At 39.9% G+C, this 15754-nt stretch overlaps 1 protein-coding gene across 1 annotated transcript; it reads left to right on the plus strand.

Annotated features, from left to right (window-relative positions):
- LOC109950194 lies at positions 8063-9277 on the plus strand. The gene has a single exon (XM_020568161.1). The coding sequence runs from the start codon at positions 8066-8068 to the stop codon at positions 9251-9253; it is 1188 nt and encodes a 395-aa protein (XP_020423750.1). The 5' UTR covers positions 8063-8065; the 3' UTR covers positions 9254-9277.

Here is a 15754-nt window from a genome sequence, read left to right on the forward strand (position 1 = left end):
GACCAATCGATATCGGATTGACTCCAAAACTTGGGGAACATCATAAGGTTATGGGAGGAGTCATTTAGTGAGTTTTGAGTGAAATCCAATTGCCAAAACTATACAATATACTAACCACTCCAATGGGGAACTTACTTCGTACAAACATGAGTAGCCTAATTTCTTGGACCAATCGATATCGCATTGAGCCCAAAACTTGGTGAACATCATAATATGATGGGAGGAGTCAAATGGTGAGTTTTGAGCGAAATCCAATGGCTAAAACCATGCAACAAACCAATCACTCCATTTCATAACGAACTTCTTACGAACCTGAATTGTACGATTTCATGGACCAATCGATATCGGATTGAGTCCAAAACTTGCGGAATATCAGAATATTATGGGAGTCATTTGGTGGGCTTTGAGTGAAATCCAATCTCTAGAAGTATGCAATACTCCAACTACTCCATTTTAGAACGAAATTAGTACGAACCTGAATTGTCCAATTTCATGGAGCAATCGCAATCTGATTGTGTCCAAAACTTGGGGAACAACATAATATGGTGGAAGGAGTCATTTGGGGAGTTTTGGGTGAAATCCAACTGCCAAAACTATGCAATACACTAACCACTCCAATAGAGAACGAACTTCGTACGAACATGAATAGTCCAATTTCTTGGACCAATCGATATTGGATTGAGCCCAAAGCTTGGAGAACAACATAATATGGTGGGAGGAGTCATATGGTGAGTTTTGAGCAAAATCCAGTGGCTAAAACTATGCAATAAACCAACCAATCCATTTCATAACGAACTTCTTACGAACCTAAATTGTCCGATTTCATGGACCAATCGATATCCGATTGAGTCCAAAACTTGGAAAACATCATAATATGGTGGGAGGAGTCATTTGGTGAGTTTTGAGTGAAATCCAATTGCCAAAACTATGCAATACACCCACCACTCCATTTAAGAACGAACTTCGTACAAACCTGAATTGTCCAATTTCGTGGACCAATCGATATCCGATTGAGTCCAAAACTTGGGGAACATCATAATATGGTGGGAGGAGTCATTTGGTGAGTTTTAAGTGAAATCAAATTGCGAAAACTATTGAATACACCAACCACTCCATTTCAGAAAGAACTTAGTACGAACCTGAATTGTCCGATTTCATGGAACAATCAATATCGGACTGAGTCCAAAACTTGGGGAACTTCATAATATTGTCGGTGGAGTCATTTGGTGGGTTCTGAGTGAAATCCAATCTCTAGAACTATACAATACACCAACCACTCCATTTCATAACGTACTTCGTACGAACCTGAATTGTCCAATTGTATGGACCAATCGATATAGGTTTGAGTCCAAAACATGGGGAACGTCATAATATTGTGGGAGGAGTCATTCGGTGGGTTCTGAGTGAAATCCAATCTCGAGAACTATACAATACACCAACCACTCCATTTGAGATCAAACTTTGTACAAACCTGAATTGTCCGATTTAATGGACCAGTCGATACGGATTGGGTCCAAAACTTGGGGGACATCGTAATATGGTGGGAGGAGTCATTTGGGGACTTTTGAGTGAAATTCAATGGCTAAAACTACGCAATACACCAACCATGCCATTTCATAACGAACTTCTTACGAACCTGAATTGTCTAATTTCTTAGACCATTCGATATCGGATTCACTCCAAAAGTTGGGGAACATCATAATGTTGTTTGAGGAGTCATTTGGTGAGTTTTAAGTAAAATCCAATTGCCAAAACTATGCAATAAACAAACCACTCCGTTTAAGAACGAACTTCATGCAAACCTGAATTGTCCAATTTCATGGAGTATTCGATATCGGATTGAGTCCAAGACTTGGGGAACATCATAGTGTGGTGGGAGGAGTCATTTCATGAGTTTTCAGGGAAATCCAATGGCCAAAACTATGCAATTTTCCAACCATTCCATTTCAAAACAAAATTCGTACGAACCTGAATTGTCCAATTTCATGGACCGATCGATATCGGATTGAGTCCAAAAGTTGGGGAACATCATAATATTGTGGGAGGAGTCATTTGGCGAGTGTTGAGAGAAATCCAATTGCCAAAACTATGCAATACACCAACCACTCCATTCTATGAGGAACTTCGTGTGAACCTGAATTGTCCAATTTCATGGACCAATCGATATCGGACGGAGTCCAAAACTTGGGGAACATCATAATATGATGGGATGAGTGATTTGGTTTGTGTTGAGGGAAATACAAAGACTAAAACTATGCAATACACCAACCACTCTATTTCATAACGAACTTCGTTCAAACCTAAATTGTCCGATTTCGTGGACCAATCGATATCAGATTGAGTCCAAAACTTAGGGAACATCATAATATTGTGGGAGGAGTCATTTGGTAGGTTTTGAGTGAAATCCAATCTCTAGAACTATACAATACACCGACCACTCCATTTCTGAACGAACTTCGTACGAACATGAATTGTCCAATTTCATGTACCAATCGATATCTTTCTGAGTCCAAAACTTGGGGAACATCATAAAACGACGGGAGGAGTGATTTGGTGAGTTTTGAGGGAAATCCAATGGCTAAAACTATGCAATGCATCAACCACTCCATTTCATAACGAACTTCTTAGGAACCCGAATTGTCCGACTAATCGATATCGGAATGAGTCCAAAACTTGGGGAACATCATAATGTTGTGGGAGGAGTCATTTGGCCAGTTTTGAGTGAAGTCCAATTGCCAAAACTATGCCATACACCAACCACTCCTTTTCAGAACGAACTTCGTACGAACTTGAATTGTCCAATTTTGTGGACCAATCGATATCGGATCAAGTCCAAAACTTGGGGAACATCATAATATAAGTTGGGAGGAGTCATTTGGTGAGTTTTGAGTGAGATCCAATGGCTAAAACTATGCAATACACCAACCACTCCATTTCATAACGAACTTCATACGAACCTGAATTGTCTGATTTCATGGATTACTCGGTATCGGATTAGTCCAAAACTTGGGGAACATAATAATATTTTGTGGGAGGAGTCATTTGGTTGGTTTTGATAGAAAGCCAATCTCAAGAACTATGCAATACACCCAGCACTCCATTTCATAACGAACTTCGTACGAACCTGAATTGTGCAATTTCGGGGACCAATCGATATCAGATCGAGTCCAAAACTTGGGGAACATCATAATATGGTGGCTGGAGTCATTTGGTGAGTTTTGAGTGAAATCCAGTGGCTAAAACTCTGCAATTTACCAACCATTCCATTTCATCACGAACTTAATACGAACTTGAATTGTCCAATTTCTTGGACCAATATATATCGGATTGAGACCAAAACATTGGGAACATCATAATATGCTGGGAGGAGTCATATGGTGAGTTTTGAGCTAGATCCAACAGCTAAAACTATGCAATACACCAACCAGTCTATTTCGGAACGAACTTCATACGAACTTGAATTGTCCAGTTTTACGGACTAATCAATATCGGATTGAGTCCAAAACTGGGGGAACATAATAATATTGTGGGAGGAGTCATTTGGTGGGTTATGAGTTAAATCCAATCTCTAGAACTATACAATACACCAACCACTCCATTTTAGAACGAACTTCGTACGAACCTGAAGTGTCCGATTTCATGGACCAATCGATATCGGATCGAGTCCAAAACTTGGGGAACAACACAATATAAGGAGGGAGGAGTCATTTGGTGAGTTTTGAGTGAGATCCAATGGCTAAAACTATGCAATACACCAACCACTCCACTTCATAACTAACTTCGTACGAACCTGAATTGTCCAATTTCATGGACCAATCGATATTGGATTGAGTCCAAAACTTGGGGAACCTCGTAATATATGGTGGGAGGGGTCATTTGGTGAGTTTTGAGTGAGATCCAATGGCTAAAACTATGCAATAGACCAACCACTCCATTACATAACGAACTTCGTACGAACCTGAATTGTCTAATTTCATGGACCAATTGAGATCGGATTGAGTCCAAAACCTGTGAAATGTCATAATGTTGTGGGAGGAGTCATTTTTTGAGTTTTGAGTGAAATCCAATGGCGAAAACAATGCAATACACCAACCACCCCATTTCAGAATGAACTTCATACGAACCTGAATTGTCCAATTTCATGGACCAATCCATATCAGATCGAGTCGAAAACTTGGGGAACATCATAATGTAGTGGGAGGAGACAATTGGTGAGTTTTGAGCGAAATCCAATGGCTAAAACCATGCAATAAACCAACCACTCCATTTCAGAACGAACTTCATATGAACCTGAATTGTTCGACCTCATGGACCAATCGATATCGGATTGAGTCCAAAAGTTGGGGTACATCACAGTGTTGTGGGAGGAGTCATTTGGTGAGTATTGAGTCAAATCCAATTGCCAAACTATGCAATACACCAACCACTCCATTCCAGAACGAACTTTGTACGAGCCTGAATTTTCCAATTTCTTGGACCACTCGATATCGGATTGAGTCCAAAACTTGGGGAACATCATAATATGGTGAGAGGAGTCATTTGGTGAGTTTTGAAAGAAATCCAATGGCTAAAACTATGCAATTTACCAACCATTCAATTTCATAACGAACTTCGTACAAACTTGAATTATCCAATTTCATGGACCAATCGATATCGGATTGAAACCAAAACAAGGGGAACATCATAATGTTGTGGGAGGCGTCATTTGGTGGGTTATGAGTGAAATACAATCTCTCGAACTATGCAATACACCAACCACTCCATTTCAGAACAAACTTCGTACGAACCTGAATTGTCAAATTTGAGGGACCAATCAATATCGGATTGAGTCCAAAACTTGGGGAACATCATTATATGGTGGGTGGAGTCATTTGGGGGGGTTTGAGTGAAATCCAATTTCTAGAACTATGCAATACATCAACCAGTCAATTTCAGAACGAACTTCGTACGTGATCAGTTCACAATTGTATATCATTTTGTACCCTTCTAGCTTATGATTTGGTTATGTTATTGAGTCAAACGTGTGCTTTTAATCCCTTTTCTGTTTATCATTCAGTTCATTGGGCCTTAGGTAGCAATGGTGTCTTTGGATAAGAAAAGATGCAAAATGGTGCAAAAACGAGCAGACTGGGTTAGCAACTCATTCGGCCTTACCATCTTTCTCCGAACTTGGATTGGCCCAAATAATATGTAGTTGGAAAGATGAGAGTCTGAACTTCAAGATGGACTACTCAAATGCATCAGATTATGAAGTTGAGCCCAATTTGTGAGCCCATATACACACCAGGCTCAGGATTGCAGTTTCCAGTTGTTAAGCCTTGGATACTTTCTTTGAGCCATGTGACTCACCACAGCTTTCCTTGACTTTAGACCTGACATGTTGAGCAATTAAGGGAGGTCTGTCAGCTACTCAAGTGCAGAGGAGAGCCATGTGACTCACCACAGCTTTCCTTGACTTTAGACCTGACATGTTGAGCAATTAAGGGAGGAGTGTCAGCTACTCAAGTGCAAAGGAGCCTTGACTTTAGACCAGACATGTTGAGAAATTTAGGGAGCAATTTAGGGAGGTGTGTCAGCTACTCAAAGGCAAAGGATTCACTCAATTGACCAATAATTCACTCCAGCCGTCTTATATCACTCCATTCAGCCCAAAATCGGAGGGGGGGGGGGGAACAACTCCAACAAGCCTTCCTTCCATTTCCTACGAATTTGTTCTTTCTCTGCCATCACCAACCACCCAAACTCATCCCAAATCACCTCTTTAGTTGCCATACTCTAGACATGAGAAAGTTCTTGGAGTAGCATTAGACGTGGAGAAGCACCTGGAGAAGCCTTGGAAACCACAAGCAACTTCAGAATTGGGTTTCTCTACTCTTATTGCATTCAATATGTTTTCTCATTTTTGCTTAAGTTTCATTTCCATTATGAGTAGCTAAATTCATAACTAGGGCTATGATGTAACCTAACATGAATATTCTGGGTTTATAAGTTGAAGTTTTGAGTTTCAAGTTTGATTCATGATTCATATTCCTATTCTTTATGCTTATCAGTTAATATGCTTGTTTGGATGATTGATCACCATTAGAACTTGTATATTAGCTACCTTGGTTTGAATCAAGAGTAGACACCATGCTTTGATTTGAATTGAACTATGAATAAGAAAAGTATGTATGGACATTCGACAACAGGGATTAGATACATGCTTGGTTGTTTAAATTGTTCTTCTATGCTTAATGGGTTCCTAATGCTTAATTTAGATTAGACAACAAATGATCAAGTTAGGGAATTAGGAGCACAAGGTTAGGACCAGACACCATGGCCTAATCATACTTTAGCTAGAATCAATCTTTGAATCCGAATGAGACTTGTCACTTGACTCCTTATAACCCAGAATGGAATTGTTATGGTGAATCGAATGCCCTAGTCTCCCAATCTGTTTTCCAGCCTACAAAAGTACTCTTTGTTACATTTGTTCACTTTGCTTTTGTTTGAAATTTCGTTTTGCCTCTTTTGTTCAACAATTACAATCACTCTTGCTTTAAATTCTATTTTAGACTTAACCTCCTACTTTCTTGAATTTGGTAATCTAAGTACATAACTAATTTTAACTTCTCAGTCCTCGTGGGTACGACCTCGTACTTGTCTTGCTATACTACTAATTGGCCCGTACAATTGCGAGTTAACATTTTAACAACAAATTTTGGCGCCGTTGCCGGGGACTGAATGAAAGTTCTTCCCTGGTTATGTGCCCAAGGTTACCCTATTCTTTTAGAAGTACTAACTAACTCAAATTATTTTCTGTTTCAGGTAGTTTATGTCTAGTAATCCTTTCCTTGAACAAGTGAGGTCTTCATTCCAACGTTCGAGATCTTTGAACGCAGGGCCATCTTTGCAACCAAACCGGGTGATCTCTGAAATTCAGAATCGTCTAGAAAGAGAGTTAGCAACTGCAAAAGAGCAAGCCATTGCCACATTTGAAGGTCTTGCTATCCACACTAACCTCCCAGGGTCTTCACCTTCAAATTCGGAATCAAGTTCAGACCAAGAAGAAGAAGAGATGGCTGCCAATGAGTTAATGGGAGACCTTGATATCCCAACAATTCCAGCATCCCCTTCAAGCATCTTGCTGCCCACCGCAGCTCGAAACTATGAGCTTAAATCTTCTCATCTTAATATGCTCCCTTCTTTTTATGGTTTACCTAATGAAGATCCATTAACTCATATAAAGGATATTTTTAATGTTGTGAGCTCTTTTCCCTTGACAGGTGTGACGGAAGAGCAACTTCGAATGAGAGTGTTTTCTTACACTTTGAAAGATAAGGCGAAATATTGGTTGAATTCTTTGAAGCCTGGTTCACTCCTGACTTGGGGAGCCATTCAAAAGAAGTTCTTGGAGAAATATTTCTCCACGCAAAAAATCGACATGCTTAGGGACAAGATCCTTCTATTTGCACAACAAGATGATGAGTCGTTTTGTGAAGCATGGGAGAGATTCAACGGGCTGCTCAATCAATGTCCTCATCATGGGATTCCATTGAAGCTTCAGATGCGTATGTTTTATAAAGGACTAACCCCCTCTAGCCATAATATTGTCACTAATTTTGCAGGTGGTTCTTATAAGACTAAAACTCCAGAAGAAACATATGAACTCTTTAAGGAGATAGCAATGGAGACCCAACACACCGATACAAGAGGTAAACGTATTGCTGGTGGTTCTAATGATTCTTCCAGTATGCAGATTTCCAAATTGGAACAAAAGCTAGATGCCCTCCTTGCATTGAACTCAAGAAACCCTTTGAAGGAAGTGTGTAGCATCTGTGAAACTCATGATCATCCTACCATTTCTTGTCCCTTTGGGGCTGCATATCCAGAATTTGTGCAAGAGCAAGCTAAGTTGGTGAATTCCTACAACTGAGGTCCAATAAATGACCCATATTCTCAAAGTTATAATCCAGGTTGGAGGAATCATCCAAACTTTTCATGGAGGAATACACAGAATCAAGCGAATCCCCCTTCACTCCAAAGGCCACAACAATCATCATCGTTGGAGGATTTAGTGAAGCAAATGGCAATCAACCAAAACAATTTCCAGCAAACAACACAAGCTGCCATCTCCAAGTTGGAAGTCCAATTGGGCCAGATAGCAACTGAAATAGCTCAAAGAGAACCTGGGAAATGGCCAAGTCAAACCGTGATCAATCCAAAAAACCAAGAAGCCAAGGCCGTTCATGTGCTCAGATCAGGTAAGATTGTTGATAACAAAGTTGGTTCTGATCTATCAAATGATGTTGTGGTTGTAGAGGATGAAGATGAAGAGGAAACCACAGCTATGGAAGGAGAACAACCCAAAACGTGCCAATCTGCTCCTAAGGCCAAATCTGATTCTCAGGAACCCAATCCATTTCAATTGCATAAAAGAGATGACAAATTTGTGCCATCACATCTTCATCAAGATAGATACATCCCACCTCCTCCATATATTCCACCGATTCCATTTCCAGGCCGTTTGAAGAAAGCAAATCAAGATAAGGCTTTTAAAGAGATTTATGATATTTTGAGTAAAGTTAATATCAATTTGCCCTTGCTTGATGTTGTTAAACAGATTCCTGCATATGGAAAGTTCATCAAGCACTTGATGACTCACAAGCTCAATTTTACTCCAAGTGAAGAAGTAAAGCTCAACAAGAATGTGAGTGCTGTGTTGCAAAGGAAGCTTCCACCAAAACTAGAAGATCCTGGCAGCTTTAACATTCCCATTAACATCGGAGATAAGACGGTTGGAAGAGCCATGTTGGACTTGGGAGCAAGCATCAATGTAATGCCATATTCAGTTTATCAGGCGCTTGGCTTAGAAGGGATAAAGAAAACCTCAATTCGTCTTGAACTAGCTGATCATTCTATCAAATATCCAAAAGGTATTGTAGAAGATATTTTAGTTCAAGTTAATACACTCATTCTTCCGGCTGATTTTGTAGTGATGGATATGGAGGATAACCCATATGAAGACCGTGTTGATCCCATTCTCCTCGGGCGACCATTCATGGCCACTGCAGACACAATCATCAAAGTGAAAGATGGCACCCTCTCCATGACTGTTTTGGGTGAAACTGTTGAATTTAAAGTGTTTGATGCTCTGTCTCAACCTTCTATTACTCTTGATACTTGTTTTTCAATTGATGTTGTGGATCATGAGGTTTCTTCTAAAATTGTGCAGAAAAAGTCTAATGATGCTTTGGAAGCGGTCCTAACATAAGAAGAGGAAGATCTCTTTGAATCAGAGTTCCAAGAAGTGATGGCTGCCTTAGAAGTGTTTCAGCCATACCCACCATCCTTTGGGCCACCACTTGAGCCTCTTGTATCATCCTCCACAAAATTGGAGCCATCCATTATCACCCCACCAAAGCTAGAACTTAAACCTCTACCCAATCATCTTAAATATACTTATTTGGGTGCTAATGAAACTCTCCCTGTTATAATTGCTGCAAGTCTCACTTCACATGAAGAGGATAGCTTAATTGAAGTTCTGAAAGAACATAAAACAGCCCTTGGATGGACCATAGCAGACATCAAAGGAATTAGTCCAAGCATGTGCATGCACCGAATTTTAATGGAAGAAGACAGCAAACCATCTCGTGATGCACAAAGGAGGCTAAATCCCAATATGAAAGAGGTGGTTAGGGCTGAAGTTTTGAAGCTACTTGATGTGGGAATCATCTACCCAATTTCAGATTCTAAGTGGGTGAGTCCTGTGCAAGTGGTTCCAAAGAAGTCCGGAATCACCGTTGTAAAGAATGAGAAGAATGAGCTAGTTCCAACACGCACTATCACTGGTTGGAGAGTTTGCATTGATTACAGGAAGTTGAACACATCCACGAGAAAAGATCATTTTCCCTTGCCTTTTATTGATCAAATGCTTGACCGTTTATCTGGCCATGCTTACTACTGTTTTCTTGATGGATTTTCAGGTTATAATCAAATTCCCATTGCTCCGGAAGACCAGGAGAAAACCACGTTCACATGCCCATTTGGTACATTTGCTTATAGAAGGATGCCATTTGGTTTGTGCAATGCTCCAGCAACTTTCCAAAGATGCATGATGGCAATCTTTTCTGATATGGTGGAACGATTCATGGAGGTATTTATGGATGATTTTTCAGTTTTTGGTTCATCTTTTGATGATTGTCTTCACCACTTGTCTCTAGTGCTTACAAGATGTCAGGAAACAAATCTGATTTTGAATTGGGAGAAGTGTCACTTCATGGTAAGACAAGGAATTGTGCTAGGCCATGTTGTTTCAAACAAGGGAATTCAAGTGGACAAAGCCAAGATAAATATCATCACAAATCTACCACCCCCTTCCTCTGTTAAAGGAGTTAGAAGCTTTCTGGGCCATGCCGGATTCTATAGAAGGTTCATAAAAAAATTTTCAAGCATTTCAAGACCATTGTGTAATCTCCTTGCTAAGGATGCTGTTTTTGAGGTTGACGAGATTTGCATGGAAGCCTTTACGACTTTGAAGAAAGAACTAACTTCAGCCCCTATTATCATAGCTCCAGATTGGTCTTTACCATTTGAAATAATGTGTGATGCCTCTGACTTTGCTATTGGTGCAGTTTTAGGTCGAAAGAAGAACAAGCTTCCCCATGTGATTCATTATGCGAGCCGGACCTTGAATGATGCCCAACTCAATTACTCCACAACCGAAAAGGAGTTGCTTGCTGTGGTTTTTGCTTTAGAAAAATTTTGCCCTTACCTTGTTGGTTCTAAAGTAATTGTTTATTCTGACCATGCTGCTCTTAGATACTTGCTCACTAAGAAGGACGCCAAACCTCGCTTGATCAGATGGATTCTCTTGCTGCAAGAGTTCGATTTGGAGATTCGAGACAAGAAGGGATGTGAAAATGTGGTGGCTGACCATTTGAGCAGAATTGTGGTTGAAGAGCAAGGAGAAGCTGTACTACCATTGAATGAGACTTTCCCAGATGAACAACTATATGTTGCCCAAGTCAAAGAGCCATGGTATGCTGATTTTGTTAATTATCTTGCTTGTGGTGTTCTTAGAAATGATCTAACTTATCAGGACAAAAAGAAGTTCTTTTCCATGGTGAAACATTATGTCTGGGATGAACCTTTCTTATTCAAGCATTGCCCAGATCAACTCATTAGAAGATGTGTTCCAGAAGAATAACAAGAAAGCATCCTTAGGCATAGCCACGAATTGGCTTGTGGAGGCCACTTTGGAGCCAAGAAAACAGCACTTAAAATTTTGCAATCAGGTTTCTTTTGGCCTACTCTATTCAAAGATGCATTTAATTTTTGTGTTAAGTGTGATAGGTGTCAAAGGATGGGAAACATAAGCCGCAGGGACGAACTGCCATTGAAGAACATACTCTTTGTGGAACTCTTCGATGTATGGGGTATTGATTTCATGGGACCATTCCCATCTTCCTTTGGTTATACCTACATACTTGTTGCTGTTGATTATGTGTCTAAATGGGTGGAAGCCATAGCCACCAAAACCAATGATCATAAGGTGGTCCTGAAGTTCTTGAGGGACAATATTTTCACAAGGTTTGGTACTCCAAGGGCTGTCATTAGTGATGGAGGCAGCCATTTCTGCAACAAGCTATTTGAAGCACTCATGAAGAAGTACAATATCACCCACCGAGTCTCTACACCATATCATCCTCAAACTTCTGGTCAAGTAGAAATAAGCAACAGAGAAATTAAGCAGATCCTAGAGAAGGTGGTGAATAGTACAAGGAAAGATTGGGCTGCCAAGCTCAATGATGCATTATGGGCTTATAGGACTGCATATAAGACTCCCATCGGAATGAGCCCTTATCGTCTTGTGTTTGGGAAAGCCTGTCACTTGCCAATGGAGCTTGAACACAATGCTTTTTGGGCCATCAAGAAGATGAATTTTGATCTGGACAAGGCCGGCCATGTTAGAAAGTTTCAGCTCAATGAATTGGAAGAAATTCGACATGAGTCCTATGAGAATGCAAAGCTATACAAAGAACGTACCAAGAGTTACCATGACAGGAACATTCAACGGAAAGAATTCCCCAAAGGTATGTCAGTTCTTTTGTTTAACTCACGTTTGCGTCTCTTTCCAGGAAAATTGAAGTCTAGGTGGCTTGGCCCATTCACCGTGGTCAATGTATCTCCCTATGGAGCTGTGGAGATTCAAAATCCTAAAGATGGCTCGACTTTCAAAGTAAATGGACAACGTTTAAAGCCATTCTATGAGGGAGTGTCAGTTGGAATTCAAACTGGTCATGTGGTGGATCATCTTCCCTTCGTACAATCAAGTTAGTTAAGGGCATAATGTCTTGCCAAGACATTAACTAAGGCGCTTCTTGGGAGGCAACCCATGTGTTGAAGAATAAGGTGCTTGGTAGCGGTCGACCTAATCGCATCAAGAGGGAGTTTCTCTAATACTTTGTCTTAAACTTTTCCCTTATTATTCACATGTTCTCACTCATCTTTGTTATGCTTTAACATTGAGGACAATGTTCAATTCAGGTCTGGGGGGGAGGTTTTCAATTTTTGTTCATTTGTGTTTACAATTTTCGTTCGCTTGTCACTATTTTTTTTTTATTTTAAAAAACTTTCATACAACCAATGCTATGGAGCTGCCATTGAGATTTTCATATCAGAAATTTTACACTTCACAAAGCTTTTGCTCTTAGAATTCTGGTGGCTAAAGTACCATGCTCAGATTCTTGAAGGAGAATAGTGGAGACTACCCTAGTGAGCTATTTCGAGCCTAATTGCTTTCTTGAGAGGGTTTAAAGTGTTTCTATTCCTCATCTCTACTTATTTTCTTCAATTCACTCTAAATGATCTCATTGTTCCATTTTGATTGAATACTAAGGATGATTCTCTTTGCAGATATCAGGTGCGTGCTCTCACCCATGAATGAACTCATTGAAGTGATGCTAGGCTCTGCGTGTATAACCATTTTCTGTGCTTTCTTTTCACCCTACCCATTCGTGTGTTCCATCAGCTCTCTTGCAGCCAAACACTACAAGCCTTTTTCTTCTATCACCCTCATAATTCCCCTAACTTTGTATCTCAATCAGAGATATTTAACCTATTGTAGCCATACCCTATAGCTTAGAAATATACCAAGGTGTGCGAAGAAAAAGTTTGAAGCAAGGAGGTTGCTGCCACATGCCCAAATGTAAATTGGTGTGAATCTATGCAATAAAGTTAAAGAAGAAGTAGATCAAGTCAAAAAAAAAAAAAAGATAAAGAGAAAGTGTTTCGATTTGATCTAAATGTGAAATATAAAGTCTATGCCAGATGATGCTATGAAGTTGCAGCCATACCATTCTAAATCAATGATACCTTGCAGATCAGTGAAGAATGCAACCTTGGTATGTTCTTAAGTTAGTTGTGTTCCTTCCAATTCTTCCACTTCCCTTAACCTTAGCCTTTCATTACAACCTTGTGAAAGACCTAGCTGATCTTTGAGGATGTATTCATGGGTGCTGGTATGTATGTGTGTATCTCTACTCTTAGTATTTGATTCCCTTCATGAGATCTAACCAAATATTGTGCTTCTATTTCATATACTCACTTATGCTTGTTTGAGAGAATAAAACCATAGGTTCTGAGTGATTGAGTGCTAGATGTGAGAATTAGAGTTGAAGCATGTTCTTCCTTTAAGATTTGAGTATGTTTACTTTGAAGCCGTGTGCCTTTGAGCTATAGCTTCCACTTTACACGCTTATTGATCATCTATCTTGGTAACTCTATGGTGTTGGATGCATGATTAAAGTTTTCTTTCATTAGTTGTTTTCAAAGTTAGTTTTCTAACCTTTTGGTGTTAGAGAGTCAGTAAAGCGTTTGTGGGTATCGTTTCTGTTAAACCCTCAGGAGACACAACTCTTCCGATTAGGGATGCCGAGAGGTTTAAAGGCTTGTTGCATATGCACATTGCAATCGAGTTACCTACAGAAGTGGTTTAGTTAACTTCTTGTTTTGTTTTCAACTTTATTCTCTTTTGTTTTGCTCGAGGACTAGCAAAATCTAGGTCTGGGGGTATTTGATCAGTTCACAATTGTATATCATTTTGTACCCTTCTAGCTTATGATTTGGTTATGTTATTGAGTCAAACGTGTGCTTTTAATCCCTTTTCTGTTTATCATTCAGTTCATTGGGCCTTAGGTAGCAATGGTGTCTTTGGATAAGAAAAGATGCAAAATGGTGCAAAAACGAGCAGACTGGGTTAGCAACTCATTTCGGCCTTAACATCTTTCTCCGAACTTCGATTGGCCCAAATAATATGTAGTTGGAAAGATGAGAGTCTGAACTTCAAGATGGACTACTCAAATGCATCAGATTATGAAGTTGAGCCCAATTCGTGAGCCCATATACACACCAGGCTCAGGATTGCAGTTTCCAGTTGTTAAGCCTTGGATACTTTCTTTGAGCCATGTGACTCACCACAGCTTTCCTTGACTTTAGACCTGACATGTTGAGCAATTAAGGGAGGTCTGTCAGCTACTCAAGTGTAGAGGAGAGCCATGTGACTCACCACAGCTTTCCTTGACTTTAGACCTGACATGTTGAGCAATTAAGGGAGGAGTGTCAGCTACTCAAGTGCAAAGGAGCCTTGACTTTAGACCAGACATGTTGAGCAATTTAGGGAGAAATTTAGGGAGGTGTGTCAGCTACTCAAAGGCAAAGGATTCACTCAATTGACCAATAATTCACTCCAGCCATCTTATATCACTCCATTCAGCCCAAAATCGGAGGGGGGGGAACAACTCCAACAAGCCTTCCTTCCATTTCCTACGAATTTGTTCTTTCTCTGCCATCACCAACCACCCAAACTCATCCCAAATCACCTCTTTAGTTGCCATACTCTAGACATGAGAAAGTTCTTGGAGTAGCATTAGACGTGGAGAAGCACCTGGAGAAGCCTTGGAAACCACAAGCAACTTCAGAATTGGGTTTCTCTACTCTTATTGCATTCAATATGTTTTCTCATTTTTGCTTAAGTTTCATTTCCATTATGAGTAGCTAAATTCATAACTAGGGCTATGATGTAACCTAACATGAATATTCTGGGTTTATAAGTTGAAGTTTTGAGTTTCAAGTTTGATTCATGATTCATATTCCTATTCTTTATGCTTATCAGTTAATATGCTTGTTTGGGAAACATCATACTATTTTGGGAGGAGTCATTTGGAGGGTTTTGAGTGACATCCAATCTATAGAACTATATAATACACCAACCACTCCATTTTAGAACGAACTTCGTACGAACTTGAATTGTGGAATTTCATGGACCAATCGATATCGGATTCATACCAGAACTTGGGGAATATCATAATATGGTGGGAGGAGTCGTTCGGTGGGTTTTGAATGAAATCCAATCTCTAGAAACCATGCAAAACACCAACCTCGCTATTTCAGATCGAACTTCATACGAACATGAATTGTCCAATTTCATGGACCAATCGATATCGAATTGAGTCCAAAACTTGGGGAACATTATAATATTTGGGGGGAGGGGTCATTTGATGGATTTTGAGAGAAATCCAATCTCTAGAACTACACAATACACCAACCACTCCATTTCAGAACGAACTTCGTACGAACCTTAATTGTCCAATTTCATATCGATTGGTCCAAGACTTGGGGAACATCACAATGTTGTGGCAACCGTCATTTGGTGAGTTTTGAGTGAAATCCAATTGCCAAAACTATGCAATACGCCAACCACTCCATTAGAGAA

Source organism: Prunus persica, chromosome G7, assembly GCF_000346465.2.
Source record: "Prunus persica cultivar Lovell chromosome G7, Prunus_persica_NCBIv2, whole genome shotgun sequence".
NCBI lineage: Eukaryota > Viridiplantae > Streptophyta > Magnoliopsida > Rosales > Rosaceae > Prunus > Prunus persica.

Bases quoted from the DNA above. Each gene is read 5' to 3' on its own strand.
- LOC109950194 (XM_020568161.1), top strand. From the start codon at position 8,066: ATGGCAATCAACCAAAACAATTTCCAGCAAACAACACAAGCTGCCATC.